The sequence below is a fragment of the Vulpes vulpes genome, chromosome 12 (genome assembly GCF_048418805.1).
Source record: "Vulpes vulpes isolate BD-2025 chromosome 12, VulVul3, whole genome shotgun sequence".
In the NCBI taxonomy this organism is placed as follows: Eukaryota; Metazoa; Chordata; class Mammalia; order Carnivora; family Canidae; genus Vulpes; species Vulpes vulpes.
This window is the reverse complement of record NC_132791.1, coordinates 133,465,612-133,486,695: the sequence shown is the minus strand read 5'-3', so window position 1 is coordinate 133,486,695 and position 21,084 is coordinate 133,465,612. Positions and strand designations below refer to the sequence as shown.

The following is a 21,084-nucleotide window of genomic DNA, read 5'->3' as shown; positions in this document are numbered from 1 at the left end:
AGACTTTCAGATGAAAAGCATGAAATGGGGTGGGGTGGGTGTCACATAGGATAAAAGGTGAAATGCACCAAAATAAGTGGTGGGTAATTGTGTCCTTAAAGGAGTGCATCCAAATCGTATAGAGGGAAAGCTTATGGAAATAAAAACATTATTCTTTTTTTTTAAAGATTTTATATTTATTCATGAGACTACACAGAGAGGAGAGAGAGAGAGAGAGAGAGAGAGAGAGAGAGGCAGAGACACAGGCAGAGGGAGAAGCAGGCTCCATGCGGGGAGCCTGATGCGGGAATCGATCCTGGGACACCGGGATCAGGACCTGAGCCCAGGGCAGACACTCAACCACTGAGCCACCCAGACGTCTTTAAAAGCATTATTCTTGAAGAGAAACTCCCTCTTGTATGGAAACAGAATAATGCAAGCTCCCATCTTTGAGAAAAGGAAAATCTGAAGTCAGAAACCAGAAGTCTTCCTTTATAAAAGGAAGAAAATAGTGATGCTATGTTATCAGTGCTTTATTCTGAGAACTTGGGTATTTACAACCCATGGAGCTAAACAAACAAACAATTATTTGTGAACACTCTGGTCAGGCAAGTGTCTCCATGTGAGATTAAATTCAACCCTGCTTTGAGGGTTGTGATGGATTTCTTTTCTACGGCTTTTTAGCCATTTAATGAAAAGAGATAAATATTCTCTTATCAAATCATTGTACCCAGAGGCTTGCCTTTTCCTGTAGAAAGTGTAAATCTTTCTGTTTCTATGGACATCAAGGTTTGTGAGAAATATTTCCATAACAGTGGGAAGTCATAATGCATTGCCAAAAAAGGGAAATAGTCATTTTCTCCAAGTATACTTATTGTTAATCCCTGGAGACCTAATTTTAAATGAATTCACTTAAAAACATTCCTTTAAAGCACTTGAAACACAATCCCTTATTTCACATACTCTAAAAATTCAGGATAGTATCTAATGCAAGTCTACTGTTTTTTTTTTATTTTAATTTTTTAGATTATTTATTTATTAGAGAGAGAGCAGAGCTAGCAAGAGAGCACGAGGACAGGAGGGGCAGAGGGAGATCCCTCTGAGCTCCCTCAGAGGAAGCAGACTCTTCCCTAAGCAGGGAGCCCAATGTGGGGCTTGATCCCAGGACCCTGAGATCATGACCTGAGCTGAAGGCAGACACGCAAACCCACTGAGCCACCCAGGCGCCCCTATTTTATTTTATTTTATTTTAAGGATTTTATTTATTTATTTTTTAAAGTAAACTCTACACCCAACATGGAGCTTGAGCTCACAGCCTCGAGATCAAGAGTCACACACTGTATGGACTGAGCCAGCCAGGCGCTCTGCAAGTGTACATACTGTTTTAGAATAACTGATGCACATTTGTTTCCCAGTTGTGGTTGCTCATAATAAGCTTTAATTAAATAAAAGAGCTTCTGACAGTTTCTAAACCTAAAATGTAATGCAAAGCTTTGCTTCTTCCAAACCAGCCACCAGTTAGGTGCTAATTGAAATAAGACAGAAGATATTTCTTGAACATCATATTGATGAAAATTTACAGGTTTGTTGGTGAAGGTGCGGATAAATGAATATCCTCCTACGCAGTGGGGAGAAAATGAATTGGTCATGTCTTTTTATTTTTTTATTTTATTTTTTTTTTAATTTTTATTTATTTATGATAGTCACAGAGAGAGAGAGAGGGGCAGAGACACAGGCGGAGGAAGAAGCAGGCTCCATGCACCGGGAGCCCGATGTGGGATTCGATCCCGGGTCTCCAGGATCGCGCCCTGGGCCAAAGGCAGGTGCCAAACCGCTGCGCCACCCAGGGATCCCGGTCATGTCTTTTTAGAGCACCCTGGCCATATCCATACACTTTAAAATTTTAAGATTGGTGTTTCTGTTCATTTTGCTTCTGGATGTGTAACCAAGAGCAATTATTTGTTTCTTAGCACAGACAGGCATATATGGGCCTGTTCACTTTAGCATGATTTACAAAAGTCCAAGATGTTGAATCTCAAAAATGCATCACCAAGGGAGTCATCACATAGGGTCTGGCACGTGTATGCTCTGGAGCACTGCGTGGCTTTTAAACGGAGGGCCGTGGGCAGTGGCATGGGAAAACCCTCCAGACCCATATTTAGGCAGACATATGATAATGGAGAAAAAATTGTGTAAAAAAATCCCACAAAAGGGGATCCCTGGGTGGCATAACGGTTTAGCGCCTGCCTTTGGCCCAGGGCGCGATCCTGGAGACCTGGGATCGAATCCCACGCCGGGCTCCCGGTGCATGGAACCTGCTTCTCCCTCTGCCTGTGTCTCTGCCTCTCTTTCTCTCTCTGTGACTATCATAAAAAAAAAAAAAATCCCACAAAACTCAACTTACCACATCCGTATATGTTTATGTTTGCCTTACAGGTGTACAAATATGCACAGAAATAGGTCTGAAAAGACACATTAAATTGCTGTCTCTGGGCTTGGGGGCTGGAAATGGGGTAAACATGTTATTTTACTACCTGTCCCTAACCTCTCATGCCTGAGCCACTGGTGGGTATGCACCTCCCATCAGCGGCCAGTATGGTACCATCTCCCCCAAGGCCACATCACGACCAAGGGACAGGGAGGGCAGCATCTCCTCTCACCTCCACCAAGGAGCACTTGCCCTTCATCTGCACAATCTGGGATTGTTGGACTTTGGAGCTCCCAGCACCCAAGGAAAGAACCTACCTGCTCAGGGAAAACAGCCCTGGTCCCGTTGAAATTCGAACATGCCTGATCTGGGCTCCTCAAAATAACTGTCAAGTGTGGGGGAGGAGATAATTTTGCTTTGCAGGTGATCGATTCCGGTTACAGGGGAAAATGGGTACAGGCCTTTGCGGTGGGGGCAGAGGACCGAGACTGCAGGCTCCCAGCCTGTCGGGCAGCCGCAGAGCTCCCCCATGTAATAACGTCATGGCCGGTGGCAAGTCAAGGCGACCCTAAGGGCTTGGATGCTGTGGACATGAGGTTCTGGGTCACTGCACCAGGTCAAACCAAAAAAACCAAAAAAACAAAACCCTGAGCAGCTGAGGTGCTGGGAGAGGGCTAAGGCGCCACAGGGAAGCCGTGCTTGTCAACCATGAAAGAGGTCTCAGAGGCGAAAGCGTAATTTAGGAAAAGTAAAGAAGGCTACTGGCAAAGGGAATCAGCCTTTGGGAGGACCAGCTTACTGAGCAAGAGCACCGCGGGGTATGCAGAGGACACTCTGCACGATGACCAGGGCTAACAGGTGGGGGTTTTTTGTTTTTGTTTTTTAATCATTCTGCTCGTGATGGCAAATCCTGCTCTCACACAATTATTAGAGGCACAAAAGGTCGTGACATATCTTCAGGCGTTGGCACCGCAAAAGTCCGGGATAAAGCTGTTTTTTCCTAAGGAGTCAGCGATTTATGGGAAATACTCAGCGTTTACTTTATTTCAGGATCTGGAAGGAGAACTAGTGTGTGTGTGTGTGTGTGTGTGTGTGTGTGCGTGTGCGTGTGCGTGTGCGCACGCACGCACGCACACACAAAACCCACATACAATTCATCAGCCTAATCCTGTTGACTCTACCTTTGCAACATACTCAGAATCGGAGCCACCCCCAGGCACACACCCCTCACCCGGGTATCATAGCCTCCCCTTACCAGGACTCTCAGTTTCCACCCTGGCCAGTGAGAGGTTACAGTTAACACGTTCCCTCCTCCGCTCCGACACCTCCACAGCCTGCCCCTATAATGTGGGATAAAAACAAATCCTTAACAACAGTGTAAGGACCCTGAAGGATTGATGACTCCTCTACTCCTCATCTCTGTCGCTCACTTCTCTATAAAATCTCCGGCATCTCTGCCAAATGGATGATCTTTGTACACACTAGACTTTCTTCCACCCCAGGGCCTTTGCACTTGCTGTGCCTTTTTAATTTTTTTTTTAGGTTTTATTTATTTATTCATGAGAGACACACAGAGAGAGGCAGAGACACAGGCAGAGGGAGAAGCAGAGTCCCTGCAGGGAGCCCAATGTGGGACTCGATCCCAGCTGGAGCCCTCTTCCTCCTGGAGCCCCTCACGACTTGCTATCTCACCAACTTGTGAATTTTGCTCCAACCTCACCTTCCCATAAGGCCTACACTGACACCTTACTCTTGACGGCCTTATTGAAAACTGACTATCTCATGTCCCTGCTCTATTTTCTTCTGTCGTACTCATCACCGTGTAACGTTTTCTGTAGATTTCACTCATTTATTTTGTTCACCTGTCACCCACCAGGATGTAAATTCTACGAGAATCTGGCGTTTTTGGTCAGTTTGTTCACTGCAAAAAGGAGAGCACCCAGCATACTGTAGACACTCAGGAAGTACTTTTTCGAATGGACGGATAATGCACGGGTGAATGAATAGAGTGAATGTTCTCCGTGGACAAGAATGAATAATGCATACATGTTTAGTATGCCTGGGTCAACACAGTGCAACACTGTGGCGGACACAGAGGTGAGCTACCTGGATCCCCCGCTGCCTGCCTCCACCTTCTTTGGGTAAGGACGTGTGGGGCCCCATGTGGGGGCTGTGATCTGTGCAGATGCCACCTCCCCCAAGGTCACACCCCTGCTGGGGTGGCCCGGCCCCTGTGCCTGAGCCACGTGGGGTTATGAAGGCCCCACTCCACTGGGTGCAGACACCCCCAACAGGCCAGGCCCAATGGCCCGGAGACCCTGTTGCGTTGGCTGCAGCTTCGTGGGGCCTGCACAGCTGTCCACCTTCTCCCTCTGCCCCATCCGCCTTCTTCTTCATTCCTTTCTTAGGTGTCGATCCCTAAAACATAGCTTGCACCCCAATTTCAGTCTCAGCGTTGGCTTCCAAAAACCCAACCTGTGACAAATACCGATCTGAATACCAAATGATAAAAAAGCAAGTAGGGGTGCCTGGGAGGCTCAGTCAGTTGAGAGGCTGCCTTCAGCTCAGGTCATGATCTCGGGATCCTGGGATCGAGTCCTGCCTCGGGCTCCCTGCTCCACTGGGCATCTGCTTCTCCCTCTCCCTCTGCTGCTCCCTTGCTCGTGCTCTCTCCCTCTTGTCTGTCTCCTTCTCTCTCAAATAAATAAATAAGATCTTAAAAAAAAAAAACAAGTAGCACACAATCCCATTGGTACAGAAAAGACAACCTAAGATGCATTGGCTTTCCTTCTCCACCTTTCTTTCTTTTTTTTTTTTTTTATTAAAGATTTTATTTATTTATTCATGAGAGGCAGAGAGAGAGAGGGAGGCAGAGGGAGAAGCAGGCTCCATGCAGGGAGCCTGATGCAGGATTTGATCCTGGGTCTCCAGGATCAAGGCCTGGGCCGAAGGCAGGTGCTAAACCTCTGAGCTACCCAGGGATCCCCCTTCTCCACCTTTCAAGACACAGAAGTTCCTTCTGATGGAGAAGACTGTGTGTGTGAATTCGGGGCAGCCCCCTTAACACAATTTGCAGGTGGTGGGAGTAGAAGGAGGTCGTTTCTTGAAGACAGTGTGAGTGCAGGGCTCCAGGCCAGGGGGTCAGGGAGCGTGCAGGGCTTGAATCCTGGCCCTTGCGCTCAGCGGAGCCCTAAATGTGGGCAGCCCAGGCCCTGGTTCTGAGCTTCGGTCCAGCATCCAAAACGCCTCCCGGGATTCTTGTGGGAACCGAACGGCATGTGTCATACCTGGCATGTGTCCCGGGGGGTCCAGGAATCCCCACTCTGCCATCTATCTGTTCCCTCCAGCACAGGGCCAGCCGGAATGGGGCAGGGGGCTAGGGAAGCACACTGGCCGAGGTCCCAGGGGAAGCTCATGTGCCAGGACTGGGTCGGATTGAGCAAGAGCAGAGAAATGGGCTCCTCTGGACTCAGCTGTGTGATGTGGGGGACACAGATCTGGGAACTTCAGATGCAGGAAGTGAAAGGGGGTGTGGGCAGAGGAGATGGATCACTGTCTCTGGTCTCTTCTGGTCTGGCTCCCTTCTCAAGAATGAGGAAGTTGGAGGGGGGCAGCTCACGAGCAGCAGTGAGCAGCGGAAAGAGAGTAGATACACCCTGGAGGGGGAGAGCCGGGCTGCCCTGTAGCCAGTCCCTACGGTCCTGGTCCCGCAAGTCCTCCACTCTAATTCCTCCTGAAGACGGTGAAACACCAGATCCCAGTTCCTGCCAGGCTTGCAGATACAGCCACCCGCAGGACCCTGGTCACGGAGGGGCCTCTCCCTGCCTGTCACCCCCACCTCGACTATCCAGGACTTTGTGTTTCCCACTTCTGGTCATTGCTGCACAAGGAACCCCAAAATCGCAGCCTTCAGACGTTCGTTCCACAGGTAATGGGGCCAGGCGCTTCAAGAAGATGGGAACTGTGGGTCTCAGGTGGGCCTGAGTGGGAAGAAATGTAGGGGGTGGCGTGGGGGTTGGATGGCCAAGTGTGGATTTCAGGTTCTACTCCTGTTACTGGATTTGGCTTGCAGTAGGGCGGGCAAGCATCGCTCACACTGGGAGGCAGACTCAGCCCCATTCCAGCCCCTACCGGCCTGCCGCAGCCCTAAACCCTAATACGAACCCAGCTCCCCGTCAAGCCCTAACCACAGCTCTGACCCCAGGGACAATGTGAACCCTACCGCCAGCCCCAATGCAAAGTGGACCGTGGACTCTGTTTCCAGCGTCAGCACCAGGGTGAGGTCCAGCCCCATACATGGCTCCAACAGGAGCCCTGAGGACCCCCAGCCACCAAGGCCCCTCGGTGCCAGCCCAGGGTTGCACCCAGTCCTAGCAGCACACTTAGCTCTCACTTCACCACCTTCAGACTCCAGCTCATTCCACCTCTACCCTCCCCGCCTGTTGCCCAGTCCTGACCCCACTTCCAACCTCCCCTGTGCACCTAGAACCATCCCCAAGTCTCTCTCCAACCCCTGACCCCAGGTTCATCCTCAACGGGAGCCTCACCTCCTCCCTGGACTGCGGTCCTGACATCCACTCCATCCGAGTCCACCCAGCCTCCCCTTTGGCCCCAGCTCCTGCCTCCCTGTCAGCACGGACGGCCCCCAGGTTGGTCCAAGCATGTCCATGCAGTATGAAAAGTTCCAGCACTTGGAGAGCGAGAAGCAAAGCCAGGGATCAAGAGACGGTAAGTGGAAGGGGACCGTGTTCCCTCCTTGAATCCCCTCTTGGTTGGGTAGGAGATTTGCCATCATGTCACACTGCACCCCTATGAGGGTCTGGCCCCAGCCTCTGGGGACCCTGGTGTGAAGAGGATTCAAGGTCCTGAGAAAGATGGGGCCAGGGATAGGGTCACAGTGGGCCTGGATTCCTATATTTGGGGGAAGAGCATTCGGATTTGGGGGGAACCTCACTTGTGACCCTGATGGCACAGGTGTGTATGAGTCTGCGAGGGCCTGGCTGCGTACGTGTGTCCCCATGGCTGTGAGGGGCCCATGAGGCTGAGAACATGTGCTGGCATCCCCCTGAGCATCCTCCAACCCACAGTGACCTGGGGTGGCCTCCCACCAGCATGGCCTTGACCCCAACAGGCCCCTGGGGCTCTCCCCTGCCCCCCCACATCCTGACGCCCCCTCCTCCCACAGGGCTGCCTCCTCCCCTGCCCTTTCTGCACCAGCTCTGCTCAGGCCCCCGGCCTCTCCTGTTCTCCCTGGGCCTCAGCCTCCTCCTGCTGGTCGGCATCTGTGTGATCGGATCCCAGAGTGAGGGGCGCAGCGTGGGCAGCGAGGGGAGACCCTATGGGGTGCTGCGGTGGGTGGGACGCCGCCAGGGACAGTGGCCACTGCGGTGGCTGCTGGGTCGGTCCCCTATCGGTGGGATAATGTAGCCAAGTGGCTTAACCAGTCCAAACTTGGCTTCCTCATCGGGATACTGGGTAATCACAGTGCCTGTCCCTTTGGGTTGGGTCACGTGAGGTCATGTGCCCCCCTCACAGAGGGCCTGATAAATGTCAGCACTGCTTGTCCCACCCTCAACCAGACTCCCAGTTCCAGAGGGACCTGGCGACCCTGAGAGCAACTTTCAGCAACCTCACTTCGAACACTGTGGCCGCTGTGGCTGAGGTGCGGGCACTGAAAGCACAGGGTGAGTCTGGCAGAGAAGGGGCTAGAGACTGTGGTGGGGAGTGGGGAGCGGGGAGTGGGGAGGAGCTGAGTCCGGAGCTCAAGTCCCCACATCCTCCAGGTGGCCGTTTTCAAGAAATTGTAACATCTCTGAAATCCGAGGTGGAAAACCACAAAGAGGACCTGCAAGCAGGTGAGACACCACAGAAGCCTGTGTGGGGTGTGGAGGGGGCAGCCGGGCTTCGTGGGCCAGGGGGTGGGGGGCAGCCTCACGATGCTGAGTGCCTGCCCCTCCAGCCCGAAGTTTGAACGACAAAGTGTTTTTCCTGGAGAGCAAGCTGGAGAAAGAGCAGCAGGAGCTCCAAGCAGGTCAGCCCCCAGCTGCCCTGTCCCCTGCTCCCCTCCACCGGGTGTGGCATGCGTGTGCTCCTAGGCCAGCCTGGAGCGGGGACACCTGGCTTCCAGGTGAGCACCCAGGCACTGCCCCCACTGCCCCCCTGTGTGTCTCAGGTCATTCCGACACCGTCCTTCGAGTTCAGCAGCTGGCCAAAGACCTGAAGGCCCTGAGTTGCCAGATGGCCGCTCTCCAGAACAACGGTGAGGGGTGGGCGGCTGCCGGGGGTCCCATTTCTTACTCCTCCCACCAGGGTAGCGTCTCAGACCCTCCCCACCCCCTCCCTGCAGGCTCCCGAAATACTTGCTGTGCCCCCAACTGGCTGGAGTACGAGGGCAGCTGCTACTGGTTCTCCCGCTCCGGGAAGTCCTGGCCTGAGGCCGACAAGTACTGCCAGCTGGAGAGTGCGCACCTGGTGGTCGTCAACTCCAGGGAGGAGCAGGTGAGTGCTGTGGGGGGCCCAGGGCCCAAAGGTCCTGTGGCCGGCAGCGGTGGGTTCTCAACCTTGGCTGCACACCAGGATCACCTTGTGAACTCGAAATCCACACCCTCTGAGCCACCCTTAGAGAGTTAATTGGCTGCGGCGTTGGGATAAACACCCAAAATCTCCTTGACGGACCCACAAACATATCAAGTTCAGAATTGCTAGTGCTGGGAGCTGGCTGGGCTGGGGAGACATCACCCCTTGCTCTTCTGTTGTCCCAGACTTTTGTGCAGGAACATATAGGCTCCTCCTACACCTGGATGGGCCTCAGTGACCCTGAAGGAATCTGGAAATGGGTGGATGGGACAGATTACGAGACCAATTTCAAGTGAGTACTCCCTGGCTTTCTACGTGTCCTTTCCCCCACTTTGGCTCTGACCCCTCTGGGGTCTGGCTTTCAGCTCCTTGCCCCCGGACCTGGGTTCTGGTGCCCACTGACCATCCCAGCTGGCTGTGGTCCTCTCTCCTCAGGAACTGGAAGCCAGGCCAGCCAGACGACTGGCATGGACACGGGCTGGGTGGGGGCGAGGACTGCGCCCATTTCCACCCCGACGGCAAGTGGAATGACGACGCCTGCCAGAGGTCCTACCGCTGGGTGTGCGAGGCCCGCCTGGGCTCGGCCAGCTAGCACAGTCACGGGGTGCCTCAGGCTGGCAGGGGGCAGCAGGAGGGGGCCTTCCCCTGAGACCCCATGCGAGACCGCCTGGGAGAGGGATGAGCCCAGGGAGGTTGGGGCGCTGCCACCATTGTGAATGTTTTTCTCCTTGGTGTTCAGAAGACTGTCTCTAGAGTCCCCACAGTGTTTGGTTTTTGTTAACTTTAGCTGCGCTGAGGTCTAATTGACATACAAAATTGTGAGATACGTGAAGTGTACATCATTGCAATTTGATGTATGTATACACTGTGAAGAGGTGCTCCATCCCATTAATAACCTCACATATTTATCCCGTGCATGTGAGAGAGAGAGAGAGAGAGAGAGAGAGAGAGAGAACATGTAAGTTAAGCTCTCTTGGTAAATTCCAATTTATACAATAGTGTTAATGACTGTCGTCACCATGAGATCCTCATACCTTAGGCAGCTGAGAGATTTACCAACCCCTTCTGATTTCCCCACTCCCCAGCCCCATCACTCTACTCTCTGTTTCTATGAATTTAATTCCCCCTCAATTCCATGTATATAAATGGTACCATGTAGTATTTGTCTTTCTCTGGCTTGTTCATTTGGCATAAAGCCCTCAAGATCAATCCCTATTGTTGCAAATGGTAGCATTTCCTTCACCATGTGTTTATCCATGCATCTGTCGGGGGACATTTTGGTTGTTTCCAAATCTTGGTTGTCGTTAAATAAATGCTACAACGAATATGGAAGGGCAGATACCTCTTTGAGTCTCTGTTTTCATTTCCTTTGCTTGGATATACACAGAAGTGGCCGGGTCAGATCACATGGTCGTCCTATTATTAATTTTTTGAGGAACCTATTATTTTCCAGAGTGGCTGCACCAGTTTACAATCCCACCAACAGGGCCTGAGGGTTCCCCTTCTCCACTGCTTTGCCAATGTAAGGTTTTCTTTTTTGAACTTTGAAAATCAACTTTATTGAGGTATAATTCCTATACAATAAAATATACCCATTTAATGAGTACAGATGACTTTTGACAAATATAAATACCCGGGTAAGTACCACACAATCTAGATACATAGCATTTCCATCAGCTCCAAGTTGCTGCCAACTGTCCCTTTGCTGCCAACCCTGCTTCCTTGTCCCCAGGCAGCAAATGAATGATCTGCTTTCTTTCACTCTTGATTGATTTTGCCTATTTTAGAATTTCACAGTATATACTCTTTTGTTAAGCCTTATGATTTTCATACTGCCTGATTTTCCTTTCTCTTTTATTTTATTTTATGTTATTTTATTTATTCATCGAGTCCCGCATTGAACTCCCTGCTCAGGGGGTTGCTTGCTTCTCCCTCTGCCTCTGCTGTTCTCTCTGCTGCTCCCCCTTATTATGTGCGCTCTCTCTCTGTCAAATAAGTAAATAAAATCTTTAAAAAGAAAAAAAGAAAAGAAAGAAAAGGCAGAGCCCAGAGCTGTTGGGAAAAGTAGATAAGATGCTCAGATGTATTGGTTAGCTATTGCTGTGTAACAAACCACCCCAACTAGCAGGGGCTCGAGGCAAAAACCACGGTGTCACTGATACAGAACTAGAGGTACAAGTTATATTTGAAAGAAGACTTACTTCAGGAAAACCAACCTGTATAGTTATTCCTCAAGAAAGATAAAATAAGAGCTGGATGACACAAAAGAACATGGCAAAGAGGAAAAGATACTGCAGTCCTTTTTGGACACTTGGAGGGGTGTCTGTCTGATCAGTCAGTGGAACCCTAATCTCTTGGTCCAGGGGTTGTGAGTTTAAACCTTATGTTGGGGGCAGCCTGGGTGGCTCAGCAGTTTAGTGCCGCCTTCAGCCCAGGGTGTGATCCTGGTGACCCGGGATCGAGTCCCACATCGGGCTCCCTGCAGGGAGCCTGCTTCTCCCTCTGCCTTGTGTCTCTGCTTCTCTCCCTCTGTGTGTGTCTCTCATGAATCAATAAATAAAATCTTTTTTAAAAAATAAACCCTATGTTGGGTATAAAGATTAATTAAAATCTTAGAGAGAGAGAGAGAACAAACATGTCTAAAGAAAGGAAGAAACCATAGAGAAAATTGAAGCTATAAAAGTAAGCTTAAAATATTATCAACATAAAGTGCAGCTAAGATATGCAGTGTGAACGTGAGGGAAGAACTTAGAATGCAAAGGGAAAAGCCGGGAATGAACATTTTGAAGGTGGAGGCTCTGATTGATGTAGTGGAGGTACAAATTTGAGTAGTGGTCTTTTTTTTTTTTTTTAAGATTTTATTTATTTATTCATGAGACACAGAGAGAGAGAGGGGCAGAGGGAGAAGCAGGCTTCCTGCGGGGAGCCCGATGTGGGACTTGATCCCAGGACCCAGGGATCACGACCTGAGCCAAAGGCTGATGGTCAACCACTGAGCCACCCAGGTGCTCTGGTGATGGTCTTCAAGAAGAAGAAAAGAAGAACAAATATAGGAATAAAAGCAGTCACATGACATGGATCTATTAAAATGAAAATGGGGCTATATTTTGCCCATAATAGTTTCAAAAACCGAAATACAGGCATGGGATGTATTAAAGAAAAGTGTGAGACTTGAATGAAGGACAGAGAGGAAGATCTAAACCCAAGGGCAATCATACTTGCCATCGAGTGGGTAGACTTAATTTTATAACAATATCAGTTCTCCCAATAATTTGATGCCATTCCAGTTCGAACTCCAGTAGGGTTCTCTCTTTTTTTTTTTAAGTTTTTTTTTTTTAATTTTTATTTGTTTATGATAGTCGCGCCCAGAGAGAGAGAGAGGCAGAGACACAGGCAGAGGGAGAAGCAGGCTCCATGCACCGGGAGCCCGACGTGGGATTCGATTCCGGGTCTCCAGGATTGCACCCCGGGCCAAAAGCAGGCGCTAAACTGCTGCGCCACCCAGGGATCCCGGGTTCTCTTTTTTTAATTAAAGTTTTATTTTGAAAGACTTTTAGACTCACATAGAAGTTGCAAAAATAGGGCACCTGGGTGGCTCAGCTGGTGCCCTGCTTTCAGCTGAAGCATCTGCCTTCAGTTCAGGTCATGATCCTGGGGTCCCGGGATGGAGCCCCACATCCAGCTCCCGGCTCAGCGAGGAGTCTGCTTCTCCTCCTGCTCCCCCTCCCGCTTGTGAGCATGCGTGTGCATTCTCTTTCTCTCTCTCTCAAATAAGTAGATAAAACCTTTAGAAAAAGAGTTGCAAAAATAGTACAAAGAGTTCCCTTGTACCCCCTTCCCCTTCCCCGATGCCGACATCTTATAGGGCTGTAGTTTAATTATCAAAGCCAGAATATTGGGGTGCCTGGGTGGCTCAGTGGTTGAGTGTCTGCTTTTGGTTCAGGGCATGACCTCGGGGTCCTGGGATCAAGTCCCTCATCAGGGTCCCCGCATGGAGCCTGCTTCTCCCTCTGCCTGTGTCTCTGCCTCTCTCTCTGTCTCTCATGAATAAATAAATAAAATCTTAAAAAAAAAAAAAAACCCAGAATATTGACACGGGTACAATACTATTAACGAAACCGCAGGCCTTTATGGGGGTTTCACCAGTTTTAAATGCATTCTTTTATCTGTTTGTTTTGGCGTATAGTTCTAGAAGTGTCATCACATGTATGGACTAAAGTAGCCATGATCCCAAGCAGGATATAGCTCTGCTGGAGCAACTGAGTCATACTCCCCAACAACTCTGCCTCTGGTGGCAATGGGTCCGTTCTTGTCACTATAATTTTGTCATGTTGCGAATGTTACCTAAATGGGATCATGCAGTATTCACCTGTTAGGATTGGCTTTTATTTTTTCTCCTTGGTGGGTATCTTGCCCTCTGGCTGGCTGGTGGCCAAATCACAGGGACTGAGCTGCCATCTGAGCTCAGAGCCAGAGAGCTTAAGAGAAGACTCTGGATGTGGCCTTGGGAACTTTAAAGCCAATATGCCTTTCTTGGCAGGAACAGTCTGAAGGCAAAGAACCGGGGCTGGAGCTGCCCCGTGCATCAGTTGGTCAGGCTGCACTTGGTTGTATGGGGGTGCGGGGGCAGGGATGTCAGAGAACCTGCAAGTCTGGAGGACTGCGTGGAACAAGGGAGCTTCCACGGTGGCGGGGCATCAGCTGTGGCAGCAGCGCCTCCAAAATCTCAAGGGTTAGGAGTCGGTTTACAGGCTCCTGCTCAGGCCTGAGACATCTAGGAGTGACCCCCGCAGGGCTGACCATAAAGAGATGAGTGCCTGGCGGGCTGAGGCAGGAAGGTGCTCAGCTATGCTCTGGACAGACCTGGGGGGAGGCGCGGCCCATGGGGTCTCAGAGGCACCAGCAGCAGACTCCATGGAAGAGCCAGGGTTTGGATACCCGCCTCTCACAACAGCACCAGCCACACACGACGGTGAGTCCATCTCCTTCAACTCTGGAGGAGCAAAGAGAAGCACAGTGAGGTGATAGGAAGAGACTGAGGAAGAAGAGGGACAGGATGGCCTTCTTAGCCAGCTCAGCCTCTCAGGGCCCAGCGAGGCAAACCTGGAGCAGGGGATGCGCCCAATGCTTTAGAGACGAGGTTTGGGTTCACCCTGCCCCAGGCATTTCACAGCTGAGAATGAGCCCGTGTGGGAAACTCAAACAATCACTTAGTTGTACACACCCCCAAGACGCTCTCAAGGGGTGTGGGAAAGTGGGACTCAAATAAGTCTGGTTTTGGACTTTTGTAATGGAGGGAGACAAAGAAAGCTGTGCCTTGATTGTTCCATAGCATGTGCAACCTGTGTGATGAGCAGGTTATACATACGGAAGAATTATAAAGGTTATTTGCAGCTCGAGGAAAACAAAATTTATTTTTTAAAAAGATTTTATTTATTCATGACAGAGGCAGAGACACAGGCAGAGGGAGAAGCAGGCTCCCTGCGGGGAGCCTGATGTTGGGACTCGATCCCAGGACCCCAGGGTCATGCCCTGAGCCAAAGGCAGTCGCTCAACCGCTGAGCCACCCAGGGACCCCGAGGAAAATAAAATTTAAAAGCCGGAGGAGATGGATGGCCATCTAGCAACAGATGAATCTACTAAAGTCGTCTGAGAGGCTAGAAAGTCTGCACAGACTTATCGTATATAGATAATCATGATCATGTATAGATAATTAGAGTAGGATATATTTAGAAACAGATAAGCTAATTCTACAGATCATATGAAGTTTACTTTGAAGCAAGAATATCTAGGCAAGTTCTAGAAAAAGAAAATAATGTGGGTAGATTATTCCTACTGGATTAAAAAAAAAAGCCATGATAGTTAAAATAGTGTGGAACTGGCACATGAATAGTTCAAAAGCACCGAACAGAAAGCCCAAATACATAAAGGAATTTAGTATATGATAAAAGCATAGTTATTCTATGGAGGAATGAGTATTCAATGAATAATGCGTTAGCAAATGGATGGGCATGTAGAAAATTAAAATCAGAGCTTTATTTCAGTCAAAGTGAATGAATTCTAGGTGACTCGAGAGTAAAATGTAAAAATTGAAATAATAGAACAAGAAAACAGGGAGTAGTTCTCCTACAATCTCAGAGTGAGGAGCCTTTTAAAAAGCAGAACAGAGTGGGCAGCCCAGGGGCTCAGTGGGTGAGCGTCTGCCTTCGGCTTAGGGTGTGATCCCGGGGTCCTGGGATCGAGCGCCACATCCGGCTCCCCGCAGGGAGCCTGCTTCTCCCTCTGCCTGTGTCTCTGCCTCTCTCTCTCTGTGTTTCTTGTGAATAAATAAATAAGAATCTAAAAAAAAAAAACAACAGAGAGAGAATGTTGGCAACACAGAAGGCAGCAAGGTATTATTGGCTCTTGCAAATAAACAATAAAAAGTCAATACAGTCACAAAATGGACAAAACATGCAAACAGTTGATATTGAAAATGCAAATGGATCTTTAAAAAAAAGATTTTACTTATTTATTTATGAGAGACACAGGCAGAGGGAGAAGCAGGCTCCCTGCGGGGAGCCCGATGCGGGACTCGATCCCAGGACCCTGGGGTCAGGCCCTGAGCCGAAGGCAGATGCTTAACCGCTGAGCCACCCAGGTGCCCCTAAAATGCAAATGGCTCTTTTTTTTTAATTTATGATAGTCACAGAGAGAGAGAGAGAGGCAGAGACATAGGCAGGCTCCATGCACCAGGAGCCCGACGTGGGATTTGATCCGGGGTCTCCAGGATCGCGCCCTGGGCCAAAGGCAGGCGCTAAACCAATGCGCCACCCAGGGATCCTGCAAATGGCTCTTAAACACATAGAAAGATGCTCATCTTCACTTATAATAGGAGAAATACAAATTAAAGTGACCATAAAACAATATTTAATCTATCAGGCTGTCAAAGAACAAAAGGGTTTTTTTATAAGAATTTAAAATTTATTTGAGAGAGAGAGTGAGTGAGAGAGAGCACAAGGAAGAGGAGACAGGCAGAGGGAGAGGGAGAAGCAGACATACCACTGAGCAGGGAGCTTGATGTGGGGTTCGATGCCAGGACCCTGGGATCATGACCTGAGCCAAAGGCAGATGCTTAACTGACTGAGCCCCCCAGGCCTCCCAAAAGGTTTTTTAAAACTCGCCATGTGGGTAGGGACTTGGGGAATGGGCCCCTGCGTGCATGACTGGTGGGAGCATCCTTTGCTACAGCTCCTCTGGAAGGCAATTTGACAAAACCAGTTAATATCAGAAGTGCAAACAATTCCACTGTTCGTTTATCCCACAGACACTATCGCACGGACAGCTAGTTGACAATCTACATGCTCCCCAAATGACGGCACAGCAGTGGAATGTCATGCCCATGAGAAAGAAGGAACCAGCTCAACAAGCAAAGATTTCCAAGGTTATGTCCTGAAGTGGGAAAATCAAGATATAGAACAGTGTACGAGGTTTGCTACTCTTTGGATAAAAAATAAATAAATACATTTGTCAATGTATGGAGCCTCTCATGAAGAAAACACATGAAATGATGATCCTTTGGCTTCCAGGGAAGATTGAGTGGCTAGGGAAGAAAAGGAAGGGGACATTTTCATGGTGTGCTTCTCTGTCTTTAACTTGGTGTCATGTGCATGTGTTACTAATTTAAAACAAACAGGGGATCCCTGGGTGGCACAGCGGTTTGGCGCCTGCCTTTGGCCCAGGGCGCGATCCTGGAGACCCGGGATCGAATCCCACATCAGGTTCCCGGTGCATGGAGCCTGCTTCTCCCTCTGCCTGTGTCTCTGCCTCTCTCTCTCTCTCTCTCTGTGTGTGACTATCATAAATAAAAAAAAATAAAATAAAACAAACAAAAAAAAATGCACTTGATCCAGGAGGTGATCTGTTTGTACAGCTGAGTTTTATTGATCTTAAAAATAACTAGGTAATTCCAATGTGAGTTAAGCCATTCTAGGCTGTAGAAAGAGATTTGACATCTCACTAGCTATTTTTTTCTGTTTTTAAAAAGATTTCATTTATTTAGGAGAGTGAGAACAAGCAGGGGGGCCGAGCAGAGGGAGAAGGAGAAGCAGGCTCCCCGCTGAGCAGGGAGCTCCATGCGGGGCTCGATCCCAGGATCCTAGGATCATGACCTGAGCCGAAGGCAGACACTTCACCAACAGAGCCACCCCCCCGCCAGCCTCTTTCTTTTTTTCTTTTTTTTGTATGTGCCACGCCCAGTGTAGGGCTTGAACCTATGACCCTGAGATGGAGTCAGGTGCTCTACTGACTGAGCCAGCCAGGCACCCCTCGCTAGCTTATTTTATTAAACTAGTGTTTCCTCAGTAGCAAAGCTTGGAAAAGTTCAGAGAGAGAGACTGCAGTCTGATTACATAAATAAGCAAATGAACAAAGATTCTAGCTATGATTCTGGCGACTAGAAACCACCGGTGCATCCAAAGAACACTGCAGAGTGCGTGACGAGTAGCATTTATTCTGCATATACAGGGCTGGCTCAGCATCTAGAATTCTATCACCATGACCTTCTATCTCAAGAAAACCAAGGAGAAAAAGAAGTCGGCATGACAACAGCTTCACAGAATTATAGATGCATTTATAACGGGGCGGGGTGGGGGACGGGCATTTCCGGACAGCCTACCTTGAGGACTCGATGTTTAAGTGATATTCAAAAGATGAGCAAATTTTATTTATTTATTTTTTAAAGATTTATTTATTTATTTGGGGGGCGAGGGGCAGAGGGAGAGAGAATCTCTAGCTGAGATTGCCCTGCTGAGGGTAGAGCCCTACACCCTGGGGTCAAGCTCATAACCCTGAGATCAAGGCTGAGCCACCCAGGTGCCCTGCAAGATGAGTGGATTTCAAAGACAAGAGGAAGGAGGAGATGCAGAAGGCGATCTGGCCAGAGACAAGAGAGAATGTGTGTACATTCTAGTATGATCATTTCCACGTCTGAGGAGAGGAAGCCCTGGCTCAGAGAGGCTAAGCCACTGGCCAGAGATCACAGAGCACTGCAGCCGAGGTCTTGCTGGATGTGGGCTCCAGGCTGTGTTACTAGCGCTTGCTACTCAGCTCCAAGAACTCGTAGCACTTGCTAGTGAGCCCGTGGAGGAAAAGCCCAAGCAGGGGCAGTGGCACTGGCTCCGGGGGGGCTGGACCCGTGCCCACCCCCAACCCCATCACCTGGTGGCATCAGGTTCCTGATAGGCACCCTTCTCTTTGCGAAGCGTCAGTACAACCAGTGCACAGGTGACCGGCTGTGATGGGGGCGAGTTCCTGCAGCGCCTGCGATTCTGCGGAGGTGTGGGCGACACAAGACACAACCGACACTGCCTGAAGCAGGTGGACCTCATGCAGGGGGGCAGGTGGCCGTGCCAGGCAGAGCCCCGGACCAGGTACTACAGCCATGACGAGCCCTGCCGTCCTGTCACAATCCCTTGCGTTGGCGAGGGGAAGATGAACAGGTTCCCCTGGACCCAAGTCAACAATACCTGGAGACATCAACAGTCCGGGGAGTTCAGGGCAGGAAGTGCAGAAGGGGCAGGGGCCTTGGGGTGGACAGGAGGCACCTCTGGCCCCTTGCAGTCCCGCTCCTTCTCCCCAGGAAACAGGAGGAAGTCAGGGAGCTGGGAACAGGAGGAAAGGAGAGGAAGCAGGCCCTGAGGTCAGTGCCCAGTGGCAGCCACTTGCAGTCCTCATCCAATCGGGGGTGGAGTGGGGTCGGGGGAGCGGCCCACCTGCCCTCATGCCTGCCTGGCCCCTCCTGCCCCCACAGGCTTCAGGGCCCAGGAGGGGGCGCCCCAAGGAGCCATCCAACACCCACAACAGATTTGAACTCGTTCTCTGTAAGCGGCCCTGGCACTGACCTGGGAGATTCACCTTGCCAGTTCTGACAGCCCAGTCACTCATGGGTGGCCCTTCCGTCCTTTCCTGGCGTGGTGAACCCTGGGATGTCTCCCTCCCCTCTTCTCCCCTGCTTGTCCAGGGGGCCTATCTTGTTGGCGTGAGGCTTTGCTGGGGTCTGCTGAGGTGTTCACACCCATTACACTGCTTTCTCTCGGCCCCCAATCCTGTGGGGGGGATGCAGAAATCTTGGGGCGCCTGGGTGGCTCAGTGGTTGAGCATCTGCCTTCGGCTCAGGGCGTGATCCTAGGATCCTGGGGTCCTGGGATCAAGTCCTGCATCGGGCTTCCCGCAGGGAGCCTGCTTTTCCCTCTGTCTGTGTCTCTGCCTCTCTCTCTGTGTCTCTCATGAATAAATAAATAAAGTCTTAAAGAAAAAAAAAAGACTATTCCTTAATTTGAAGAAATTGCCCATGCTGGCTCTCTAATTTTGCAAACAAAGCCTCTGTATTCAGAGTTATACATACAAGACCCTCCTCTGATAAAGGACTTTGGTTCAAAAGAGATAAAACTGCTCTTGAGGGATGATGTAAGTAAGCGTTTCTAAGTTGCTTCTGGAAACTAGGTGTCATAGGTGAGGAGAGGATGAAACTGAGGAAGGAATCGTGCGATTAGTGTGACACTTGCTTCTTTGGACTAGTTTGAATCCCTATTAGGATCCTACATTAGAAGGACTCTGGTTATAAGCTACAGAAAATCTCTCGGTTTAGGTAATGCATGTGATATACAAGGGTGTCTCACACGACCTGCTGAGGGTTGAATTGGGTCCTCTAGAAAGATATGTTAACATCCTAACCCCAGTACCTGTGACGGTGACCTTATATGGAAATAGAATGGTTGCAGGTGTCAGTAGCTAAGATGAGGTCACAGTAGAGGAAGGTGGATCTTTAACCCAGTAGGACTGTGGTCCACGTAGGGAGAGAAGAGATGCAGACACACAGGGAGAAAGCCATGTGGCCACCCAGGTAGCAGGCCATGGACTGCCACAAGCCACCAAAAGCCAGGAAGAGGCAAGGATGGAGTCTCCCCTACGGGTATCGGAGGGAGCACCTTGATTTCAGGCAGCAAAACTTGGGTCCAGCTGTGCTCTGCTGAAGTCCTCCCTGGGTTCTGTTGATCCAGCAGTGGGACAGGAGTAAGTGGGAAGTTGCCTCATTTGGAGTCCACTCTGGGCCACCTGACCACTCCTGTTGATCCTGAGACCTTTCCCAGTTCACTGACCACCAATCAGAGCCAGTCCCGAGATGCAGGCACTGTCTATACTTCTCAACATAAGGGACTAGGACTAACCCCTTCCTCCCATCGCTGTCCTCATTTCACCTCCGCTCTTGAGGGTTTTTTTCCTGGATTCTTAGGATGTCTCCTTTCTTAAAGGCAAGATCTTCTCCACCACATTCATTAAAGTCAAAGAAGGATTGGGTAATACGTCCTCTGGCTCTTCCTGCTTTGAGAATCACCCCATTTCCTTGACTGGCCCTTGGGGGCTGCTCGTGTCAACATAGTCATGTCTAAATTGTGCATTTTGTAGGATTACGGTAAGGTAGGCAAGGAATCAAATTCCTCATCTCCTGTTGGGAATCTGAGGGGACTCAACTCATCTACCCTACTCCTCTGAGTGGAAGGCACCCACCATAGCCGTCTCCGCGCCAACACGCTGAGATGCGGTTGCCCCATGCAGACCCACCAGCCCAGCACCCTTGCAGGGCACCAGCTCAGGTCTCCCCCAACTCTGTTGTATTCAGAATGCCAGCAGCAGCTGTGGGTGCTCTCTGCTGGAAATCTTCCCAGTAATTTTGAGTTTCCTTTTTCTTATTCATATTTTAAAGACGATTTATTTATTTGTTTGTTTGTTTGTTTGTTTGTTTAGAGAAAGGGAGAGAGCTGAGAGAGGGGCAGAGGGAGTTGGAAAGAGAGAATCCCAAGCAGATCCCCCACTGAATGTGGAGCCTGACGGGGAGAGGGGGGCTTGATCCCATGACCCTGAGGTCATGACCGGAGCCAAAATCAAGAGTCAGACACTTAACCAACCCAGGCACCCCCTTACTTATATTTTAAAATGATCTTCTATTTATTCAAACCGATATATTTATTTTGTATTTTCCCAATAATTGCAACATCTAAATAGATGGCTCTGATTTTGAAGTTTGCTATTCCTGCTCGCATTCCTGATGCCTCATTATCTTA

The 21,084-nt window shown here is 49.9% G+C and overlaps 1 protein-coding gene across 6 annotated transcripts; it reads left to right on the top strand.

The window, feature by feature from the left end:
• Positions 1-4,283: 4,283 nt before the first annotated feature.
• LOC112924812 (C-type lectin domain family 10 member A-like) lies at positions 4,284-10,320 on the top strand. 6 transcript variants are annotated; one of them, XM_072730152.1, is made up of 12 exons: positions 4,284-4,504; positions 6,147-6,335; positions 6,612-6,684; positions 6,931-7,135; positions 7,593-7,709; positions 7,987-8,091; positions 8,191-8,262; positions 8,367-8,438; positions 8,580-8,666; positions 8,754-8,905; positions 9,169-9,275; positions 9,419-10,320. In XM_072730152.1, the coding sequence occupies exons 4-12, from the start codon at positions 7,069-7,071 to the stop codon at positions 9,573-9,575; spliced, it is 936 nt and encodes a 311-aa protein (XP_072586253.1). In that variant the 5' UTR covers positions 4,284-4,504; positions 6,147-6,335; positions 6,612-6,684; positions 6,931-7,068; the 3' UTR covers positions 9,576-10,320. The 6 variants fall into 6 exon arrangements, with proteins under 6 accessions (XP_072586253.1, XP_025861116.1, XP_072586252.1 ...); XM_026005331.2 differs by having other exon boundaries at positions 5,998-6,335; XM_072730151.1 differs by lacking the exon at positions 6,612-6,684.
• Positions 10,321-21,084: the final 10,764 nt, after the last annotated feature.

What these genes read in the sequence shown, in the direction of transcription:
- LOC112924812 (XM_072730151.1), top strand. Translation starts at nt 7,069, where the DNA reads ATGTCCATGCAGTATGAAAAGTTCCAGCACTTGGAGAGCGAGAAGCAA. An exon ending in GGCCGCTCTCCAGAACAACG is followed by an intron (nt 8,667 to 8,753) that starts GTGAGGGGTGGG and finishes CCCTCCCTGCAG; the next exon opens with GCTCCCGAAATACTTGCTGT. An exon ending in TCAACTCCAGGGAGGAGCAG is followed by an intron (nt 8,906 to 9,168) that starts GTGAGTGCTGTG and finishes CTGTTGTCCCAG; the next exon opens with ACTTTTGTGCAGGAACATAT.